Source organism: Trichosurus vulpecula, chromosome 4 (assembly GCF_011100635.1).
Source record: "Trichosurus vulpecula isolate mTriVul1 chromosome 4, mTriVul1.pri, whole genome shotgun sequence".
Classification (NCBI taxonomy): Eukaryota; Metazoa; Chordata; class Mammalia; order Diprotodontia; family Phalangeridae; genus Trichosurus; species Trichosurus vulpecula.
The window spans coordinates 28,681,841-28,703,972 of NC_050576.1; the positions used below are offsets into that span (position 1 = coordinate 28,681,841).

Consider the following 22,132-nt stretch of genomic DNA (forward strand, 5'->3'; position numbering starts at 1 on the left):
TAGGCCTAAAACCAGTAAATGGTAAAGTTTGGGATTCAAACCTAGGTCCTCTGTCTCCAAATCTAGCTTGCTTTCCAGCACACCCTGCTGGCATTCAAACCCCAACCATAGGCCTTGGGCTCACCTTTAGAGATGAGTGTGATATTTGACGCATTACTCAAGACGCTTCATACACTGCTGTACAACTGTCTCTGAAGCTGGAGCATCCGGAGGCTGTGGGGGATGTGGGCCTTTGGGGGCAAACAGGACAGAGCAAAAGCTTGAGAAGAGAACTCTGGACTGAGAGTGGTTCTCTTTGATGGTGAAAAAGGAGGCATGTGTAGGAGCTTTAGAAAGCAAGGTGGTGAATAACCAATGCCAAAAAGAACCGATGAATCAAGCTTCTTGCCTTTCACGCTGCTGCCCTTGTTCTGTTGTTTGGACATCCCTGGGATTTCTCTCTAGTGTTCTTTTCATTCTGGCTTGGATTTTCTTTTTCTTTTTTTTTTTTAGCTGATTTATTTTTCATTTTCTTTTTTTAAATTTAATTTATTTATTTAACATATTTAGTTTTCAGCATTGGTTTTCACAAGAGTTTGAATTACAAATTTTCTTCCCATTTCTACCCTCCCCCCCCCACACTCCAAGATGGCATATATTCTGGTTATTTTTCATTTTCAACATTTACTTCCATAAGTTTTAAATTTTCTCCCTCTCCCCCTCCCTAGGACAGCATGCAATCTGATATAGGCTCTACATTTACATTCCTGTTAAACATATTTTCACATTAGTCATGTTGTATAGGAGAATTACAATGAATGGGAGAAACCATGAGAAAGAAAAACAAAGCAAAACAAAAAATGAAAATAGTCTACTTTGCTCTGCATTCAGACTCCATAGTTCTTTCTCTGGATGTGGATGACATTTTCCATCACAAGTCCTTCATAATTGTTTTAGGTCCTTGTATTGCTGAGAAGGGCTAAGTTTATCAAAATCAGTCTTTGAACACTGTGGCTGTTACTGTGTACGATGTTCTCCTGGTTCTGCTCACTTCATTCAGCATCAGTTCATGTAATTCTTCCCAGGTTTTTCTGAAGTCTGCCTGTTCATCATTTCTTGTAGCACAGTAGTATTCCATTGCATTCATATACCACAACTTGTTCAGCCATTCCCCAGTTGAGGGGCATCTCCTCAATTTCCAGTTTTTGAATACCACAAAGAGAGCTGCTATAAATATTTTTGTACATGTGAGTCCTGGCTTGGTTTTTCTTACAGTCCTTTAGCTGATGAGCTGTTGGCAAACTGAGCAGGCCTGGGGAGATCTCTGAAACTGGAGAGAAGGCAAAAGGTTTGATCTCAAACGGTCATGGATTCCTAGGGGGCAAACATAGCCAGTTTTTATGCATGGAGGGATTGAGGAATCTGCTGCAGTTTTGCCCCACAGAAGATCTAGTCAGATGGCAGGAATGTCCTTGGGATCCAATCCTTCTTCCAAGCCTCAGGCTCAAGGCTCTTGATCCTGTGCACGTGCATGGGGCCATCACCCAGGGAAAGCAGATGCTCCCCATCTGACTTGTTTTTGGTTTTCACACTGGAAGGCTATTTGCTTCTTGCAAGAATCTGTGGAGGAAGGCACAGGCTTAGGAGGCTACCTTAAAAAAAAATAGGCCTAGACTGTGTGAAAAGGCCTTTTTCTGTGTGATTTGAATGGAAGATATTGTAATGGGCCAAATGAAGGGCATGAATTCAGCAAATATTTATCAAGTGGTCCTACTCCATCAGGCTGGGAAGCTAAGAGTCATGTGGCCCTGGTCTTGGAGGATCTTGGCATCTGTCTCCCTCAGGGCGAGAGATGAGGGGTATGTTGTAGTCCTGGGAAGGGAGGTGATGGTGCTCTGGAGTGTCTCTTTAAGTCAGACAGAGACAGAGAAGAGCCCCAAGCAGTCTGGGAGAGCTGGCCTTCAGTTCAAAAGGTCCGATGTTAACTAGCATTAGGTGGGTCCATAGTTGGGCTCCTTCTGAAGGATGAGAAGGATGCGGCTGGCTGAGATTAGGAGGGAGCCTGGGAATGGCCTGCCACCACCCCACCCCCTACTACACTCCCCAGCCACAGCCCCCAGGAAGCAGGGTGTGGAAGGATGAGACAGACCGAAGCTTTTGAGTTGTCAGTGTTCTCATCTGGGGAAACTAATGCTATTTTCCCTCTCTCGATTTGAACAGGGCACTATGCGATACAAAGGACTGTGGGAAGCTTTCCAAGGAACAGTTTGCCCTGGCTTTTCACTTCATTAATCAGAAGTTAACCAAGGGCATCGATCCTCCTCAGATTCTTTCTGCTGAGATGATCCCACCGTCAGATAGGGCCGGTTTGCAGAAGGTAAGAATTCACTTCCAGAGGACCCTCCTAGGTCCAGTCACCTTTGAAGGAAGTTCACACAAGGTAGCAGAATGTGGCCCCTAAGTGCAGGCAAGGGCTGATTGGGCTGGACACTGGAGATGGCAAGCCTGTCTCTGGCCCACTCTGCAGGCTTGGGTTCTAAATGGTGCTCCTGGACATGTGTCTGGCAGCCACCTGCTGCTGGTCTATATGCTGCAAGTCTGCTTCATTCATTCATCCCTCTTCCCTCCTCTTGGAGGGGAGGAAAGGCTGTCCTGGCCCTTCCGTGTTCCTCAGGCTGCTGGGTCCCCCAAGGCCATCCATGCATTTCAGGTGAGAATGGAAAAGCCCAGGCTCGGACATTTGTGGGTCACCTGAGTTCCTGGATTTCCATTGGCCTCTCCCCCTCATGCCACTCGTTGCCTTGCCCTCTTTCAGGCAGTCTGGAAACCCGTCTGAGCATAACATTGGCCAGCCCTTGGCTTAGGCTTGCACAAGTTAGTCTCCTTCCTCCCCTTGTTTTCTGTCCATGGTCAGACCACTCAGCACCCTTGAGCCTTTGGGGGCCGGTAAAGCCTCCCTGTTTCGATTGCCCTCCTCATAGATCTCTGTAACAGAACAGGTGCTGTTAGATTACTGCATAAGGTCTCTGGCAAGTTGTGAGAACTGTCATTTAAGTATTAATTATTGTGGTTTCACACTGATTTAGCCAAACAGGCAAAAATTCTATTTTAACAAACTTGGTGGAACCTCAAAGTTGCATCTTTTCCAAATCATTTTAAATGGAAATTCCCTGGGACAGTGTGTTGAGGGGCTTCATTTACACACAAAGCAAGCCTCTGAGCAGAGTGTTTATTTACAGAATCCATTGACTTCCTGGGTTTGGGGGGCAAGGGGAGGTTGAAGTTTTTTTTGGGTTCCTGGGCTGTGAGCACAGCTGAAAGAGGTGGCCCCGAGCACGTCCATGCTGCTGCTTTATCTGCATTAATGCCTCCCCTGGAGCAGTCTGTCCAGGGCCTTGGCTCCTGCAGCGCACATCATGGGCTGCCTTTCTCTCACACCGTCCCTCCCCCCAACCCCAGTCCTGCCTCATAAATACAGAGACAGTAGAAAGCAAACTGCAAAACCAAACGATTTCCATTCACTCCATCGGAGACCTCATGATGTACGGAGTCACAGCTCTAGCACTGGAGGGGGCCTTGGAGATCATCTCATAAGCAACCTCCCTCGTCAGGACCTGACAGTGTAACTGCAGCCAGGGATGGCTGCATGGTCACAGAGAGTGGGAGAGGAAGTGCCCCCAGGGCTGGAGAAGGACCAATAAGGCACAGGAAAGTAGCCTGCTTGCTGTAGGCCAGCGGGCCTGCTCTGGGGTAGTGCTAGAGCAGGTCAGTAAAGAGATGGGGTGGGAGCCATGACTGCAGAGACCATCCTGTCCAACTTCAGCTGGGGCAGCACATTCGAGACTCCCCTGGTTTCCTTTTGGGACCTGTTGACTGACCTAGCCAAGAGGGGCGCCTCCATTTTGTAGCAGAGTTCTTGATAAAGTGTTATATTCTCTTGCAGAGATGATGGAGAGAGCCGATTTAAATGGATTCAGAACTGGTCAGGTGGCCTGACTCCGAGATGAATGGGTCAGCGGCCTTGTGGCAGGTGCCCGGGGCAGTAGCCCCAGGCTAGTGAGCTCTCTGGTCAGTGACTTGCATAGCCAACACACTGGCTGACAGTGAGTGTCCGGCTAGAGCATGATTCTGAATCTCCCAAAATGAAATGCCATAGGGCTAAATGTAAAAGACCTGAGTTGGGGTATGAAAAGCTTTTTTCTGAAATAGATCTAAGATGTGTTGTGGCCCCCAGGCTCAGTAGGAATCAGCAGGGGCAGGTGGCAGCTTGGGCTACATGCAGAGAGACCAGGCTTCTGGGAAAAGGCTATGATGCTGTCCTGTGCCCTCCCCCTCTCAGATATCATCTGGAGCGCTGTGCTCAGTTCTGGGCACCACAGTTTAAGGAGAGTGTCCATAATAGGGCAGGCACCATGGGGAAGGGCCTGGGGTTCATGACATGTGAGAATAGGCTGGAGGAACTGGCCATGTTTGGCTTGGAGGAAGAAGAGTCCTCAGGGATGATGTGATCACTGTCTGAAGGACCATCACAGACAAGGAGAGATCAGACTGGCTTGTCTCCAGAGGGTGGAACAAGGAATAATGGGGGCTGCCTCTGCGGGGTCTGATTCAGCTTCTCTAGAGCAGGGGGGCTTACTCAGGAGTTGCCAGACTCCCCTTCTCGGGGGGTGTTCCACGCAGGCCAGCACACCTGCTGGTCAGCTGGGTTGTCATGACGATTCCATTCATGTCAGGCTAGGACCAGGTGGCCATTGAGCTCCTGTCTAACTTTCATCTGTAGAGATTCTGTGGTGAATCTAATACTCTCACTTTACAGAAGAGGAAGGTGGGGCCCTGAACTGGTCACAACTAGGAAGTGCTTTCAGCTGATTGGACCAGCATCCTTTCAGTGGAAGGAGCCACCTTAGATGATGCGCATTTGAATCCTGGGTATGCAGCATAGTACCTGGTTGACCTTGGCCAAGTCACTTAGCTGGTAGAGGCCTTGGTTTCCTCCTGGGTAAAATGAGGGTTTTGTACAGGGTGATGTCTACGGTCTCCTCCAGTCTGATGCTGCCACGGGGGGCACCTACTCCCCAGATTGATCACCAGGGAGTCATTTACACAGTCCATTGACCAGGGGATGCGATAACTTTGCCGGCCAACATTCAAATGGAATTTTACCTGTTTTGCTGGCCAGTGTTCAAATGGAATTTTACCTGTTTTAGCTTACTTAGTCACTGTATCTCCTAACCTAAAAATATCTGTGCTAATTTTTACCTTGATTTGAGGTCTTTTGAGAATATCTATTTTCTCTTTGTATTTCTGATTTGAAAACATGCTCCCTTTTTTCTAGTATTGCCTAACCTCTTTGTGATGTTTGCTTTCCTTTTTGTGTTTCTTCTAGTCTGGACCCTTTTCTCCCTTCTGCCGCCCTCTGCTTTGCACCTTTCTTGCACTCTCAGTTTCTTAACTCTCCTCTCTCTCTCAAGGTTAGAGCTTTACTTTATGCCTTTTTGAGAACTTAATGTGTTTTGGTTTATGGGGTTCCATTTTGAAGCCCGAGATTCCTTCCAGAGTGCCCCCAGCCAGGCCCCATTGAGGCTGTCCTGCATGGCATGTCCCTCCCTGGCCTAGTCAGGGTGCCCTCTTTGCCTGGCTTGACCTCCCCAAGAACCTGCCGGGAGACACTGAAGTGGGTCTGCATGGGGAAAAAGCCATTTGAAAGACAGAAAACATAGCATTGCTCCTTCCCCCTTCTCCCTCTCAACGCTGAGATGTCAGCCGGCTCATGTTTGTCTGAACATCCAGCGGCATTCATAGATCTCCTGTCGTTTCCGGGCTCCATCTCCTGGGAGCTTCGTCCATTTATTCCCTCTCTGTGACTTCAGAAGGTATAGCCAGCAACAAGAACTGCAAATGACAAGGAGAAGGAATTAACCCAAGGACATGGCCCAGTGATAGATTGGGGTGCCTCGGGAGGTAGTGAGCTCCTTGTCACTGAAAGTACTTGAGTCCCTGTCAGGGTTGCTGTAGAGAGGATGCTCACATGGGCTTAGGCTACATGATCCAACTTTGAGAATCAAAGATTCTGTGATTTGGTGGGAAACATCTGAGGGGTCTCCTGCATTTCATTGTAAAGCCCGAGTTCTGAACATTTCCCTCTACAGGGGTATCCAGGATGTTAGAGTGAGTCTTCCTTGGGGTGAAGCCACATCTGCCCTTGGTCCCACTCTAGCTGCTAGGAGGGAGGGCTCTTGCTTACAGTAGGAAGGCTTTTAACACAGACCAGGACCATGGGTGGTAGGACCCTTGTACCAGGCCTGGAAGCTTTGACAGAAATGACAATTAGTGGGAGTCAAAGCCCTGACTTCCCGCCCTGGACCTGGGCTTGGCCTGGAGCTAATGAGGCTTAAGCCACAAGATGGAGCGGAGCTGGCCTCACCTTAAGGCCATGTGGCCTGGAGCTCACTGAGGAAGTTGAGCACCAGCCCGAAGCACTTTGATGCCATGTTCAGACTACGGGCCAGTGGACACTGGCTCTCGGGGAGATGCAGAGTTTGGAGAAGACGTGGCCGCTCCCCTCACAGAGCGTAGAGTCTAGTAGGGATGGAGGGCACACCCATCTGTAAGGCACAACGTTACATCAGATATTCATCAGCAATATGTAAGGCCTGGGGGTGGGATCAGAAAGACTTCATGAAGAAGGCAGCTGCTGAGTTGGACTTTTAGGATGAATAATAAGTAAACCAGCAAAGATGGGAAGTGATACCAGTCTAGGCATACTGAAAAGTATGAGCAAAGGCATGGAGGTAGGAAATCTCAGGACATTTTGGGGGCCACAGGGACTCCAGGTATAGATAAAGCTAGGAAAGCTGGGCAGCACCAGATGCCTCAGGACCGAGGATATGGGTTGGGGCACAGTTCCAGAGCTGCTAAAGGATTCTGAGCAGTGGTGTCATGTGACATGTTGGCGTATATGAAAAAGCTTGAAAAAATTGCATGCCTCCAAATATAGATAGCAGGGCTTCTCTTAGAGTCACACTCTTAGAATCAAATTTTAAGAGCTTCTGGACCAAAAAGAAAGCTTCATCTTTGGGCCTTAAACATCAAGATTTCATTGCCCTAGGGCCCTCCTGAGTGAGGAAACTGCCTTCACTAGTGCAGGTCAGCACCTTCTCTGTAACTTCCAGAGCTGGAGTGACTGCCCTGGCCCCACAGCCAGGATCGAAGTCTGGTAGACTCAGGCCGGCTCGCTAGCTCCTGGACCACCTTGGTTCTCATGCCTTGGACATATTCAATGCTGAATTCACTTGCATATTCAGCCTTCACAGCTTCCCTGAGTAGCCACAACAGACTGTTGCCCATCAGATCGAGAATTCTCAAGGACTTATCCCCGTCCCACATGATCTTAGCCAACACCTTAAGATATTTCCATTTAGTCACAAAGGGGGCTGAGCCTGGGGTAGTAGCTGGATTTGGGGCATGCCCAAGGAAGCTGGGAAAGGCAGGCCTTGTCCCTGTTAATGACCAATTGCCCCGGACGAATTTGAGAGTGGAGGGGTCACAGTGGGGTTTAGGAGGGTGGCAGCGGTTCATCACATGACTGCCACTTACTGGAGGAAGTGGGCTGGGGTTTGCTAGTGGCAGGGAGAGCCTCTATTTCATAAAATAGGTATTTTTATTAATATAAGGAAGTTACCACAGAGCAAAAGTCAACCCACTGTCCCTGGGACAAGGCTTCTTCACCTGCTCTCTGGCTGCCTTTGCCATTTTGAGAACTGTATCTCCAAAGAACTGGTTCCCCTTGTATGTAATCCTATGGATTTTGTTTGATGCATTTAAAAACATGATTCTGAGAAGGGGTCCCTGACCGACCAACTGCCTAAAGGGTTGGTGACATAAAAACGTAAGGAAGCCACGGCCTAGAGAATTCCAGTAGATCTGGGAGTGTTGTTTTCTTATTGACTTAAGATTGTCTTCATTTTGTTGGTAATGAGTTTATTCCTCCTAATAACACCACCTTGTGTTGGTCTCGTCCCTTTGGTGTTGTGTGTATAGAAGTTGTTTTATCTTATGACTGATAATAAATCTGTGTGTGTGTATGTTCTATTTCTAGAGCTTTGTAGGCTCGAGTCCAGTGGCTGATTTTTCTGCTATTAAGGAGCTCGATTCCCTGAACAACGAAATAATGGATCTGCAGAGGTACGTGAACAAGATGGCAGCAAGCTTCGTCTCTCTTCAGCTTGACTTTTCCTGGCTTAGCAGGGTGCCAGTCAGTTTCAGTACATTTCAAGAATACAGATTCAAATAGGCACGGCTGGTTTTATTAAGACCAAGCGTCAGAATAATAATACCTCCCCGCTTCCTCCCCAGCACAGGAGAGAAAAAGTACTATTAGTTTCCCTTTTTAGTGAAGAAATGGAGATGAGGAGATGGGCACCAGCTTACCTGGGGTCACATTGCATCCAAGTTGTCATACATACAATCAATCAATCAATATTAAGCACCCACTGTGTGCCAGGCACCATGCTAAGCTCCAGCCCTGGCCTCCGGTGTCTCCATGCCCAGTGCTCTTCTCCCCACCCCCCCACACCTGCCTTCCCTAGGATGCGTCTATTTGGGTCAGCAGTTACTGGGCCAGCCTGCCGTAGTCTCATTTGCCTGGTTGTGCCTCTTCTTGGGGCAGCGCGCATTTAGTTCCTTTGGAAAAATTCATTGTTGATCAGTCTGAGCTGTTTGCTCGGTCTTCATGTGACCGAGGATGGAAGAGGTCTACAGGCTGAGTGGCATGACTGGAAGAGATTCGGGCTTGACATAGACAGATACCCCTAGGTAAGGAGAGCTCTCCCCTTGGGGCACATGCCGCCCTGGGCGCTGGTGGTCTTCACACAGACACTGCCAGGTCCCTTGTCTGGGATGTTGCTGAGGCTTTCCAGTGAGATAACGGTTGGACCTGACACGCCTTCTGCCTCTGAGATTCTGTGAAGCAGTTACTGCAGACGTTAAACTGGATGTTGACCCACGTCCTTATGTGTGGAATGCAGCGGCTCGATTCTGTGAGGAGTTTGGTGTCAGATGGAGGGGAGGATGGCTGGCTGGCTGGGCTGTGAAGAGCCCATCATGTTGTTAATGCCTCTCTCTGTCTCCATCACCCTTTCAGTACAGCAAGAACCTCTGGCTGGGCCTGGGTGGCGAGGGGTCCCCTTCCCTGCCTCACATACTGTCGCCTCCCCAAACCACCAATCCCATCGTAAACTCGCTCACTGCCTTTATTGCTAAATGATTTCTCGGTGGCAGTTTTAATGGCAGTTGTAGCAGCAGCAGAAAACAGGTCATGGGTAATATTGTAATCATTGTCCTACATCTTATACAAACACATAACAATAGACTGTCGTCATCAGCACAGCAGAGTGGGAAGGACGCTGGATTTGGAGTTGGCAGGCCTTGCTTCTAATTGGAGCCTTAACATGTATATGTCCATGGGTAAATCCTTCCCCTTTCTGGAACTCGGTTTCCTCATGTGTAAAATGAAAGGGTTGACCTATGTAATCTAGTAGAGTCCCTTCCTGCTGTGATCCCGTGGTAGCTTCAATAAATGTAGACCCTCCTCATAGCAGGATGGGCTGCCAGGTGCCGGGGTGCCCCAGGCTTGGGGCTGAGGTAGGCCTATTTTGTTATTTCTCCTTTGTGAAACCACAGATGGTTTTCCCTGTTGAAAAGGTCACATTTCTCTAGTGCTTTCCTCAGTAACCCTGGTGAAGAGATCAGTCTGGCAAGGATTGTTAGGCCAGTTTTTCAGAAATTGAGGAAGTTGAGGAGCTCTCTAAGGAGCAGTAAAATGACTTGTCCTGGTTGGGAGACCATCAATGTCTGGTCCATGGTCCCCCTTGAATCCTCTTGCCAGTATTCCACCCTCCCATGCCCCCCTGCCATAGCCCTAGTGACCAACTGCGGCAGAATCTCCCCATGCTGACTGGTGGCTGGTGGAGGACGGGGCGGGGGTAGACGACTGACGTGTGTGTGACTCAGCTCTTGAGTGAATGTAATTTTCTGGAAAAATCCCCTTTGAGCATTTGGAAGCTTTGATCCCATGACTTGATAATGAAGGGAAATATTTTCACTGAGCTTTTGTGTTTCTGATTGTTCTCATTTATTCTCATTCCCATCACCTGTCACCTTCATTAATGTCATCCACAGGCTTCTCTTCCCCTGCTAAGTTAGGCCGATTCAGCTCTGTTCACCGTTGGGAGTGGTTGCGTTGCGGCCCACTCGTGCCTCCGCTGGCTTCAGGGCTAACCTGTTTGGTGCGTTCCAGTGAATGATGGTTCTCCCTGCTCAGAAACTGTGCCCAGTGACTCAGCCTTTCTCTTTCTGTCTTTCCTTCTCCCCTTCCTTCCTTCCTTATCCCTCCCTACTTCTTCTCTTCCTTCCCTGCATCCTCCCCTTCTCCTTTTCCTCCCTCCTTTCTTCACTTCTCCCTCCCTCCTTCCTTCCCCTCCTCTCTCCCTCCCTCCTTCCCCCTCTTCCTCTCTCCCTCCCTTGGGTTGCTGATAAGAGAGCTGTCTGAATACCAGGGAAGCTGATTTTTAGTGGTTGGGGACTGGGGCATTCATTAGCTTGAAGTTTGGCAAAGGTTACCCCTGAATGTGGTAAGACCTATCATGTTCCCAGGCCTTTTCTGTGCTCCCAGCCTAGCGTACCAGTTAGATCAAGCACATCCATTGAATTTAAACTGCAGTCCTCTTTCCTGTCCTTAGAGTCACAGCCAATGGGCACTTTCTTCCGAGGCAGCTTCCCAGGGCTCCCCTGGTCTGTAGCCCCCTCCTTGTCTCCCCTCCCCCACCCCCGGCCTCAGGCCTCACCATCCTCTCTGCATGAGCCTCTCGCCTTCGTCTTGAGTGCTGGGGTGTATTTTTAGCTCTATGTGTGCATACTCATCCCCATGACAGGACTGCAAATTCTAAGACCCTTTCTTTGATAAACCCAGCATCCTCCGCACTCTAGGCCTCGGTGTGTAAGAGCTGCTAGAAGCATTTGGTTTGTTTTTTAACCCCAGGGGAAGGACCAGACTCGCCCCTGCAAAGGGCAGCAGTCTTACCGTAGGAAGCTTCCAGCTTTAAAGGACAATTTCCTCACAACTGCCCAGTGAAGCAGAGAGTGTGTGGGTTATCTTCATTCTACAAACAAGGAAACTGAAGTTCCCAAAAGGAACATGACGCCCAGCTAGTTAATGTCAGAGCTGAGACTGAAGCTTAGGACTCCCCACGCCAAGGCCTGGATGTGGCAAACTCAGCATTTTTAGGGGCAAGATACAGAGAGGCAGATTGTTGCTCAGGAAGGTTATCTCTCTGTGTGGGGAGGAAGGGAATTCCCTGTTGCTGGACATCTTCAGGCAGAGGTTATGGGATGGCCTGTGGGAAGGGCTGGAGAAGGGAATTCATGCTTCAGGTTGGGGCTGGACTAGATGGGTGCTCTCCACTCTGTTCTTTTTTTTTCTTTTTTTTTCAGAAAAATTAACTAATTAATTGTTTACAAGCAGTTATGTCTCCTTCCCACTGTCTCCCCAATTGAGCAGTTTTTTAAAAAGACCAAAACCTTGTAACAAATATGTCTTGCCCAACAAAACCGATTCCCACGTTGGCCATGCTTGAAAATGGATGTCTGTCTCATTCTGCGTTTTAAATCCTTCATCTCTGCAGTGGTGCGTCCTGTTTCATCCTCCAGCCTCTGGCCAAGTGCTTTATCATCGCTCTGATCAGAGTTCTCCTAACCAGTGTCATTGTATCAGTGGTTCTGCTCACTTTGCCTCTATTCACACAGGTCTTCCTGGTTTCCTCTGAAACTGAGCATTTCATCATCCCCATGACCCGGTGTCATTCCATTCCTTTGTCCACCAGTTTGTTTGGCCCCTCCCCCGCAGGTGGGCACCCCCCCAGTTGGCAGTCCTTCGCCACTGCAAAAGCCCTGCTATAAACCCTCGTGCACAGGTGGATCTTTGCCCTCTTTCTTTGATCTCTCTGGGGGACAGGCCTAGTGTCAAAGGGGACACTCAGTTTGGTAACTTGTTAGGTACCATTCCAGATCTCTCACAGAATGGTGGGCTGGTTCCCACCTTGCACCAGCTGTGCATCAGTGTGCCTGTCATCCCACAGCCCCTCCAGCATTTGTCCTTCTCCTCTTTTGTCATCTTTGCTGAACTGACAAGCCTGAGGTGGAACCTCTGAGCTGCTCTAATGTGCATATCTTTACTTATCAGTGATTTGGTCTTTGGGTTTTTCCCTTCAAATGGTTGTGGAAAGCTTGAATTTCTTCCTTTGGTGACTACCTGTTTATATCCTTTAGCAACATTTATCTGTTGGGGAATGACTCTCAGTCCTACAATTGAATCAGTTCCTTTTATGTCTTGAGTCACATCAGCTTCCCACCCTTTTCAAGTGTGATGACCCCTGAGTGTGAATCCTAGCTGTCCCGTTGGTGGGCATCAGCTTGGCTAAGTCCCTTCTTGCTTCTGTGCCTCCCTATCCTCGTCTAGATCAGGTAGGTGAGCTCTCCCATCCCTTCCTGCCCTAAGCTCTAATCCCTTGAGCCCTCCACAGAGGCCTTCAGGCACCTGGCCCAGATGTTGTAGTGGGGATTTCTTTTTGGGAATGGCTCGGTCTGTGGCCCCTGAGGGCCTTGCAACTCTAAAATTCTATGAATCTTTCACATTTTCGATAGAAACAGGGTGCTGGAAAAAGTTTCTCTCTTTTCTGTATTTGGTTTATTCCCCCCCTCAAAAAAAATTAGAAAACTTTAGAGTTAATAATCATCACTAGGGTTGAAGAGGTGGACTCTCCATTTTGTCAGTGAAGAAATTAAAGAATAATTATTATAACTGACATGTAATAGTTTTACATAGCGCTCTAAGGTTTGCTGTGCACACGTCCTCTCATTTGATTTTCCTAAGAACCCTTGGAAGCTGGTGCTGTTACAATCCTCATTTTATAGTTGAGGATGAAGGACTTGCCCAGGGTCACCTAGCCAGTTAAATGTAGCCAGAGCTGCATCTGGAGTCAGGTCTCTGTGCACTGTGGTACCACCCAGCCCTTGAATGCTCTTCTCGTTTGAGCCTCATACAGATATGTGAGATCAGTCCTCTGGGGAGTCTCCCTGTTTTCTCCCTGCTAGTGCCCATCCCCATCCCTCCCTGATATTTATTTTGAATACTTCTCTGTGTACTTGTCTCCCTCATAGAATGGAAGCACTATTTTGTTTTTGCCTTTGTTTCCTCAGTTCTTAGCATAATGCTTATTGATTAACTTCACGAAGGAAATGGAGGCTTACCAAGATCAGATGACCTCCCCATGATCCCATAGTAACAAGAGGAAGCTTATGAGTTCACCAGGTTTTCCAGACCCAAGTCCTGAACTCTAGGCCTGTAGCCATGACTGAGGTTTTGAGTCCACATAACTGGGAAGGTAGAGATCCTTTGATAGTCAGAGAAGTCCAGGGGAGGAGGAGATGGTGTAAGAAAAGGAGGACTTTGGGACCAGAAATTCGGTCCATTCACTCAGCGTTAGGCACCTTCTCTATCCCTGGCACTGAGATCTCTCAGAGGGCGTCTCTGTGTGTCTGGCCATTTGTGTATGATAAAGGAGGGGAAGGAAAAGTCCCAAAGAGCATCTCGTTGCTTCTTCCTGTCTGTCCACATCAGTGGGGGGCAACATGCATTAGATACATGAAAGAAGGCTTTCTGCTAAGGTACTATAGTGTGTCCCTAAAGTCTGGACACATAGGAAGATTGACAGCAATGTGGAGTTATTACATTGAGTTCACGTGAATCTTGCAAAGCGCATCAACCTTTGCATCACAAATGATGGAAATCATATCGAAGATGTTATTTGTTAATATTCCAATTAAATAAAATGTGGTTGAAAATTTCATTCATTTCATTTCTTGAAAATATGCATTTTTGCCAAACTTTAGGTCCAAACTTTAGGAACACCTTATGGATTCACTGGAGTATTTATTGCCCCATCGCCCTCGTTAGCTCTGATGAGGAACTTGCTGTTTGGCACCTTAGCACCTTGTCTCCTTGGGTGACATGTTTAAAATATCTTTTGTTAAACTCTCGTGTCAGCTTGGTCATTTTAAATGAACGTGACATGGCACATTCCGTGACCTTAAGCACTTGGCACCTAGTGTTCAAGATTCATTTGGGAAGCTTGGTCACCCAGGACCTCCTAGCACCCTCATCAGCAGGCTTCGAAGTCCCTCTCAGTGTTGGCAGTACATGGACCCATCTGCCCCAATATCCAGTGGCCTCTGATTAGCTTTAAACTTAATGGGAAGGACTTATTTTTGGGGAGCGGGTTGGGGGTGGGGAATTGTCCCTTAATGATTTTTTTGCATTAGTCAGATAGTTTATGTTAGTCCAAGAGACTTAAGGGGTGGTAGATGAGAGTAGTTTCTTCACGAACGTAAGCATTTCCAGGGTTTGTGCCTCTGTCAAGGTGAATCCTGACACACAGCATTTCCTTCCATCACTCAGGGTTGGCTGTAGACAGGCTGGTCCTCAGGGAGCAAGTCGTTTCTCATGGGGCTGGTTGGTGCCTACGGATTTTCCAAGGCAGGACCTGTTAGAGGTCAGGCCCTGACATAGTCCTGAGAGGTCATGCCACACCATTGTACTCTGAGTGGCCAGAGCCAACTCTGGAATTCTGGGCAATGTTCATCTTTTTCTTGTGAAAAGAGAGAATTAAAGGTGGTGGTGGTGCAGACAGTAGGATGAAGAACTGGCTGCGGTTTTCTCAGCTTCATTGGATGAATATTTGACTTGAATTCAGGGACGGGGAGTTCCTGGCCTGCAGGTTAATGTCACTGGGTCATTGGTAATAACAAGGGTGCCACCACCAGGAGGTGATCATTGGTACTTCATAGCTACAAAAACACAGTAGGGATTTTTTAAAAAAACCAACAACAACCTGTTCTTGTGATTTCGTTTGTATGGGGAGCTTTCAGGAAGAAACTTCTCCTCCCCATGCAGGTCAGTCAGCACCTGCCCTAAAGGAACCCAAAGTGATCCATTCGGAAACAAAACCTTTATCTTAAGTGTACTGCTGCTCAGCCATTCTTGGCGGAGTGTCTGGAAGGTTTGCTAGGAACTAACAGTCGGGGGCTCATTTGATTTTTCTCTATCAGTTTGGGGGAAAATCTCATTCCAGTTGCTTTTACTTATTGGCATTTCTTCCTTAGACTAAACCCTTGATGGCAGCTCACATGAGTCTTATTTTTGCTGTAGTCAGTGACTTTGGAGGAGCCCAACTGGTTGATTCTTTAGATTGTCAGGTATATCAGAATTTATATTCCTGTTGCCTATGGGAAGAGGGTAGCCTCCAAGGACTTGACAAATGAAGCATTTATAAATATCTGAGTTTCCTGGGGCAGTGGAGGGGGGGGGGAAAGGAAACTGAAAAACCCCATTTGGTTTGAGACTTGCAGTGATGCTCTTACTGCCCTTCCCCCACTGTCATTTCCCCCAGTCCTCCCACTCACAATTGAAGCCTTCCTCGTAGCAAAGAAAGACATTTAAGCTATGCCAGTGTGCACAGTTCCTAGGCTCTGGACACGTGGGCCTTCTGAGAAGAAGCCAGCATGTTTCATAACCACGATTTTAACAGTCACTGTGCTAGTGCTTTGGTGGCGAAGAAATGGAACCAAGTTCCCTGGATGAGTGAGTGTACTGGGAGGAAGGGCCCCGAATTGGGGGTCAGAACACTGGGGTTCTGAGACCAGCTTCTGTCACTTGTGTGGGCTTGTGCAGGTCAAGTCAGCAAGCATTTATTAAGCGCCTACTGTATGCTAGGCCCTCTGTTAAGTGCTGGGGATGCAAAGAAAGGCAAAACATAAACCCTGGCTTCCAGGAGCTCACATCCTAATGGTGGAAACAACATGCAGAGAGGTAAGTATAAGTTAGATATTGCCAGGATAATTGGAAATCATATTGGAACATCGCTAAGATTGAGGCCTGCAAAGACCTCTTGCTGAGACTAGTGGGAAGCCAGGAGGCAGAGAGGAGGAGGCCTGCAGGCCTGGGGAGAGCCTCTGTGTGTCTCCTCTGCAGAAGGAGGGGATTGGACCAGATATTCTGACCTGAAGGCCGCTTTCAGCTCAGATAGTCTCGGATTCTCTGCACTTATCACAGTTAGCTGTGTATTTAGTTTATAGGCGAGCTTCAGTCCCCCTGCCCCTCAGACTGAGCTCACCTCCTACTTTACTGAGAAAGTTGAGGCTTACTACTTCTCCCTCCCTCACTGAAGAGCTGACCTTTCTTATTCAGATTGACCCTCTCTGCTTGGGACCTTGATCTCGTTCCTTCCCTGTACTCTCTTTATTGTGGGATTATAGGGTCATGGAGCTGGAGCCAGAAGGGCCAAACCGCAGTGGTGGTGTTTGAACCCTGGTTCTCTGACTCTGGAGCCCAGTTCTCTTCTGACTCAACTGGCCTTATTTGTTCCTTTTCCCTCATTCTGCTGCCTACAAACATGACCTGACCTACACATCCTCCAACAACAACAATAATCATAATTATTATTAATTGTTATAAACCTGTAGCTGAATATATTGAAATACTTATTGGAACTTTGTAGTCAAAGCTGAATGGGAAGAATATGTTTAAAGCTAGTCACACATACACAATATCCCTCTTCATTAATATTGTATGAATTTTTGTGTTACGGTCTGCGTTTGGAAACTACAAAATAGACCCTAACAGAAAAACCCAGCTTCAGTTACCCAAAGGCAGCTATAGAAATGTCGACATTTCCTTACCAAATAGAAGGAAGAGGATTAGCAGATATCCTTTAGTTTAGGGCACACAGTAAGCACGTCAAGAACACCTTTGGAATGAGTAGACGACATTTCACTAAGGAATAATAAAGACTGATGACAGGTCCACACCATTAGATCAATGACTTTGGCATTTTTTGATCAGATACCTGCTACATGCTAGGTACTGCACTAAGCACTAAATTTGTCAACCATAACGCAAAGTGCTTTACCTCTGGATGGAGCCGATGAAATGACTAAAGTTCAAGAATGGAATCAAAAAGCCCTTTGTGAGTGTGTGTGTGAACTCAGCCAACGATTTATTGAAAAAGAAGCATTGAACGAATGGATCGGCCCCACAGATTTGTGGGTCACCCAATTCAGAACATGGTTATTGTCACCAGACATCGCAAGAGGATTATCCTTAAGGACGCTGGATTTAGTGATCAGTGTAGATTATGAAGTAGTAGAAACTGTATACACTGAATACACTGTTTTGGAACTGGACCATTAATATCACCTGTTGTCCTCAACTTCCTACATATAATGTTGATCCATGAAAATTTAAGAGGAAACGATTAACAGATGCCATCTAAATATTCATAATACCCAAACAACACAGAACGGCAAGTTTCCAGAACGGAGACCGAGCAGCAGAGATGAAAATGCTGCGGCCGCTGGATAAAATACATGTTACCCCTGAGTCTAGTCTGCTCCTGGGCTCATACCGCGAGCCTATAAGGATGAGCTGCCATCCTAATTGTTGTTGAGGAGTTTCAGTCACGTCAGACTCTTCTGGACCCCACTTGGGGTTTTCTTGGCAAAGACAGTGGAGGGGTTTGCCATTTCCTTCTCCAGCTCATTTGACAGATGAGGCAGATGGGGCAAGTCGCCCAGGGTCACCCAGCTAGCCAGTAAGTGTCTGAGGCTGGATTTGAACTCAGGAAGACCAGTCTTCCTTACTCTTAAGTACTACAGTCTATCCACAGTGCCACCTAGCTGCCATCCTAACACTCAGGTTCAACTGCAGAAAGGAGTCGTCACATGCTTAGAGCATTTAATGTATAAGAATAATAAGATGGCAGCTTGTTTCAGGACCATTTCTCTCAGACACTTGTGAAAAAAGGTGAGAAAGATAGAAGTAGCCGATGTTTACCCTGATGCTTTAAGATTTGCAAAGCCCTGTTATTGTCTCACGTGGGCCTGGACCCTACAAGGCATCATTACCGTAGGCTTTTGTAATCCCCGTTGTGCAGATGAGGAAACTGAGTCTTGGAGACGTAAAGTGACTAGCTCGTTGGTCATCCCCTGTTAAGTATCAGAGGCAGCATAATTGGACCCATGTCTTGTAAGATCTGCATTCTCGTCTGGTTGTTCCAGGCCTCATTGACTCAGCTGTCACCTGACACGATTGTTCTAGAACTACCTTCCTTTTCGTCCTGCTCCCAGTCTTCATCCTCTCACACTTCCTTTCCCCCATCATAATCCAAAAATCCTCATTCTTCATTTTTACAGTCATTTTCTGTCTTACATTCATAGGATGTTGACTCCACAGCTGAGGCGCCTTGCCATTGGTCCTCACAAAGTGTGCTTTTCTGGGCAGTGTGGGCTAAATCTCTGCTCTTTGAGTGTTTAATATGCTCGATATGCACTTTAATTCTCTTGGCTAGGATCTTGCCTTTAACCTGTTTGCCTACAACATGTTGAATATCATTAGAGACCCATCCAGTCTTGCCATGGTCATATTTAGGGGGCATTTTCTGCTGAACCCTTGATACCCCTAGTAGCACTCTTCTTGGAGATTTGCATATAAATAGGCAAAGGGAAAACTAATATGTAGAAGGGCCTAGAGAACATGTACCTTGTGCCTCTCTGCTTTCTTTTTGTGTTAGTATTTTGGCATAGAGAGATGATATTGCTAGCTAAAAAAAAAAAAAAACCAACAACAACAAAACACAACAAAAAACCCTCCCCCCACCCTTTTTTGGCTCTGGAATTTGGGGTTCTGTTTTTACTGCTTGAGCGAAACTGCTCTCTGTGATTATCGGTAATCTCTTGATTGCTGGTTCTAATGGCCTCTTCTTTGTGCTCTTCTGACCTTTGTACCTTGTTGGACACTGTCGGCCATCCCTCCTATGTGATTTTCTCTTCCCTTGCTTTCCACAGCAGGACTGTCTTCTGGGTCTCTTTCTACCTGACTAGGTCTTTTCAAACTTTTTTGCTAGATCATCATCCATTTTCCATCCTTTAAGTGTGAATATCTCTCATAATTCTTTACATTTTTCTGTCGTCATCTTTGTTCCCAAGGGTTCAGTTATCTCCACATAGGTGACTCCCAAATTTCTATATCTAGCTTTAATCTCTCCTCAAATTGTCTTGTATCACCATCTTGCTAGACATCCCTTTTCAGTATCCCATAGTCATCATTGCCAAAACAGAACTCATTATCTCCCCCCATAAGCTTACCCTTTTCCCAAATACTTTTTCTTAAATCCTTCTCTTCACTCAGGTTTACAATCTTGGATTCATTCTTTACTCTTCCCTTTCCTTGAACCCTAAACCAGATAATTCCCAAGTCTTGTCTTTTCTATTTTCACATCACATTAGTCACCTTCTAACCCCTCATGTGATCTCTTCTCTAGTTCACACTCTTATTATCCTGCTTTGCTCCTCTCTTGAAGACTCCCCGCTTGGTAGCCCAGACTCCCATGGGATCAGCAGCTGGTGGCAGTGAAGACCCACCCTTCCCTCTCTGCTTTCTCTTCACTTCTCTCTCAAGAAGAATGGCCAGCTCAGGAACCTGTATCTCTTGCCTTTCCTTCCTCCCTCTTGGTTCCCTTCATGCCACTTGATTGTGTTGGGGAATCGCCCACTTTCCTAACCCTACCGGACTTCCTTTCTACCTCCTTACCAACAGACTTGCCCCTAAATGGATGCGGTCCACCTTACCCTACCATTTCTGTGAATGCGGTCTTCCCCCACTAGAATATAAGTTCTTTGAGGGCAGGAACTGTCTAGCATGCTTTTATTTGCAGAAATAAAAGTGTTGAGTTAGACTTAGTATGGTACCTGGCACATAGTAAGCACTCAATAAATGCTCACCCTGTCCATCTACTACAAGCCTTTTGGTGTCATGGAAGACTTTCAGGCCTTACCAACCATCTGCCCTGCCAGGGTGCCCAGCAGACCTCTGGGCACTGTCTTCTTCCCTGCTGGTGCACCCTAAGGATGCTGGGCCTTGCTAGCTGAACTCTGAGATGAGTGTGAGCTCCTTGAGAGCAGAGACCGACTCCCCCAGCTCTTAGCCCTGCACCTGACCTTAGGCCTTAGCAAATGCTTTTTGTTGGATCCATCCCCTCTTACCTAGACTATCATTGTAATCTGCTAATTAGTTTGCCTCCCTTATATTCATCAGTGTATCCACTGTATCCCTCCTATCTCCCCCCTCCCATGTACATTTCCTGGTGGCCTGGATGGTTTGGGTTGTGTATCTTTGACACTTCCTAGCACAGGGCGTTTGCGCATAGTAGGTCTACTGACATCGCTGCAAATCTGGTGCTCTTTTCACTATGCTGGGCTATCCCTCCTGCCTTGGGGATGTAATTATCCACACTGGACAGTGAATTTTCTAGTGTCTCATTGCCAGACTGAAAATTCTCAGGATGGCCACAGTAGATTAGAATTGGATCTCTTCTACCTCTTGGTGTTCCTGCTCCCAGGGGCGTGGTGGTGGCACCAGTGTCTTATAGAAAGAATCATTTTTTAAAATCATGATTCAGAGAAACCTGTTAGGGTCAATTTCATATTTTGTAGAAGATAAGTTTCACCATAGGAAACTTTTCTCCCTTCTTCAATTAAAAACGTTTGGGCCCAAATGAATCAATGCCATATCCTGGTTTTGTTCAAGCTCTGCCTTCCTTTCGGAAGAGCTGATATATGACTTACAAAGCCGGTTGCTGTTTACAAAGAGGATGACTGGCTTTACTGTAAATGACAGAGGGATTATCTGCTTTTTGAGCCAACTCAGTCTCCCTGTAAATGGTAAGCGTCCTTTGTGCCTGTGGTTGGATGTTTTGTGTACCATTAACTCTGGCAGGAGGGCAGCGAGGAGGGGAGCTCCAAGGAAGAGTCTGCTGGGCATTTGTAGAACAATCCAAAGTCAGAGGGGAAGTCAGTAGGAAAGGGCTTTGATCTTAGAACTTGATTTCTAGGGTAAGGTTTGTAGGAATCTATCTTGTGCATTAATTGAGAGGACCTCAATTATAGGACACACTGAAATGGTATTTTTAGCAATGACTCCTTAAGGTCAGATGTCCCACCCACTGTAGTTCACAGTATTTCCATAACTTGTAAAAGAAATTGATATCACTCAACCAGGAAGCATTCATTAAGTGGTTCCAGTGTCCAGAACACCATGTCAGGCTCTGGGGGAGGGTTAGAGTGGAGACGTGGACTTGCCCCCATAGAATTTGGTCTGGTAGAAGCATGTGACGCAGATGCCCATGTGACTAGAATACGGAATAATGCCTGAAAGGCACATGCAGAAACAACATGCAAACAGAGTTGGACAGGATGGCCAAGGAGAGAAGGAGAAAGAAGCATTGGGGCAGGAAGAATAGAACGTCAGCAGAGGAGGCTGGTCTTCCAGACTGATGGAACATTGTGCACAAAGGCATTGAGGTGGGAAAGTGTGAGACACAGAATGCAGCAGGTTGGTTGGAGGTGGAGGACAGGCTTTGTAGGAGAGGTAGGGTAGAGCTAAAATCTGGAGGCTCTGAATATCAGGCACAGGGTTGGATCAGTCCATTGCTTAACCCTTGCGTGTCTTCTCTGGTCTTCTCTGTTGTGGCGTAGACCAGATCTGTGCATGGCAGAAGACCATTTCTGGTGACCTGACTGGACTTGGACAAGGGCACTTACCTTGTCTGGGACTCAGTTTCCTCATCTGCCTGGAGACACAGAGCAGTGGAAAGTCGGTGAGCCCAGGACCCAAGAGGCCCCCAGAGGTTGGCCAGCCTCCCCCGCCTTCACAGATATAAAATCTCATTGAACAGAATCATCCTGGGGCCTTAGTTTCCCCTCACTCAACAATCTCTAAGGCGTCTTCTGTCTCACACCAGCTGTGTGGTCCTGAGGGCCCTTTAGCACCAACACTCTGTCATCATCAAACAACAAAGAGACACTTAGAGTTCACTTGGTGATTTTGTGTTTTAAACATTTTATTTGGTTCTTGAGTATAAATTAGCTTTCATTCCATTCAATAATTGTGTATTAATCGCTGCCTGTGTACCGGGCATGTGGTGCTGGGTGTTGGAGAGACAGACTGAAAGAACAAAGTGATTCCTCCCCTCAAGGAGCTTACATT

The 22,132-nt window shown here is 47.1% G+C and overlaps 1 protein-coding gene across 5 annotated transcripts in view; it reads left to right on the forward strand.

Moving 5' to 3' along the window:
* The window catches only part of EPS15 (epidermal growth factor receptor pathway substrate 15), a 125,658-nt gene that overhangs the window by 69,194 nt on the left and 34,332 nt on the right, over positions 1-22,132 (forward strand). For all 5 annotated transcript variants that reach the window (XM_036755986.1, XM_036755982.1, XM_036755984.1 and 2 more), the window contains exons 11-12: positions 2,200-2,356; positions 8,078-8,163. In XM_036755986.1, the coding sequence (XP_036611881.1) occupies positions 2,200-2,356; positions 8,078-8,163 (243 nt within the window). The remainder of the gene's footprint in view (positions 1-2,199; positions 2,357-8,077; positions 8,164-22,132) is intronic.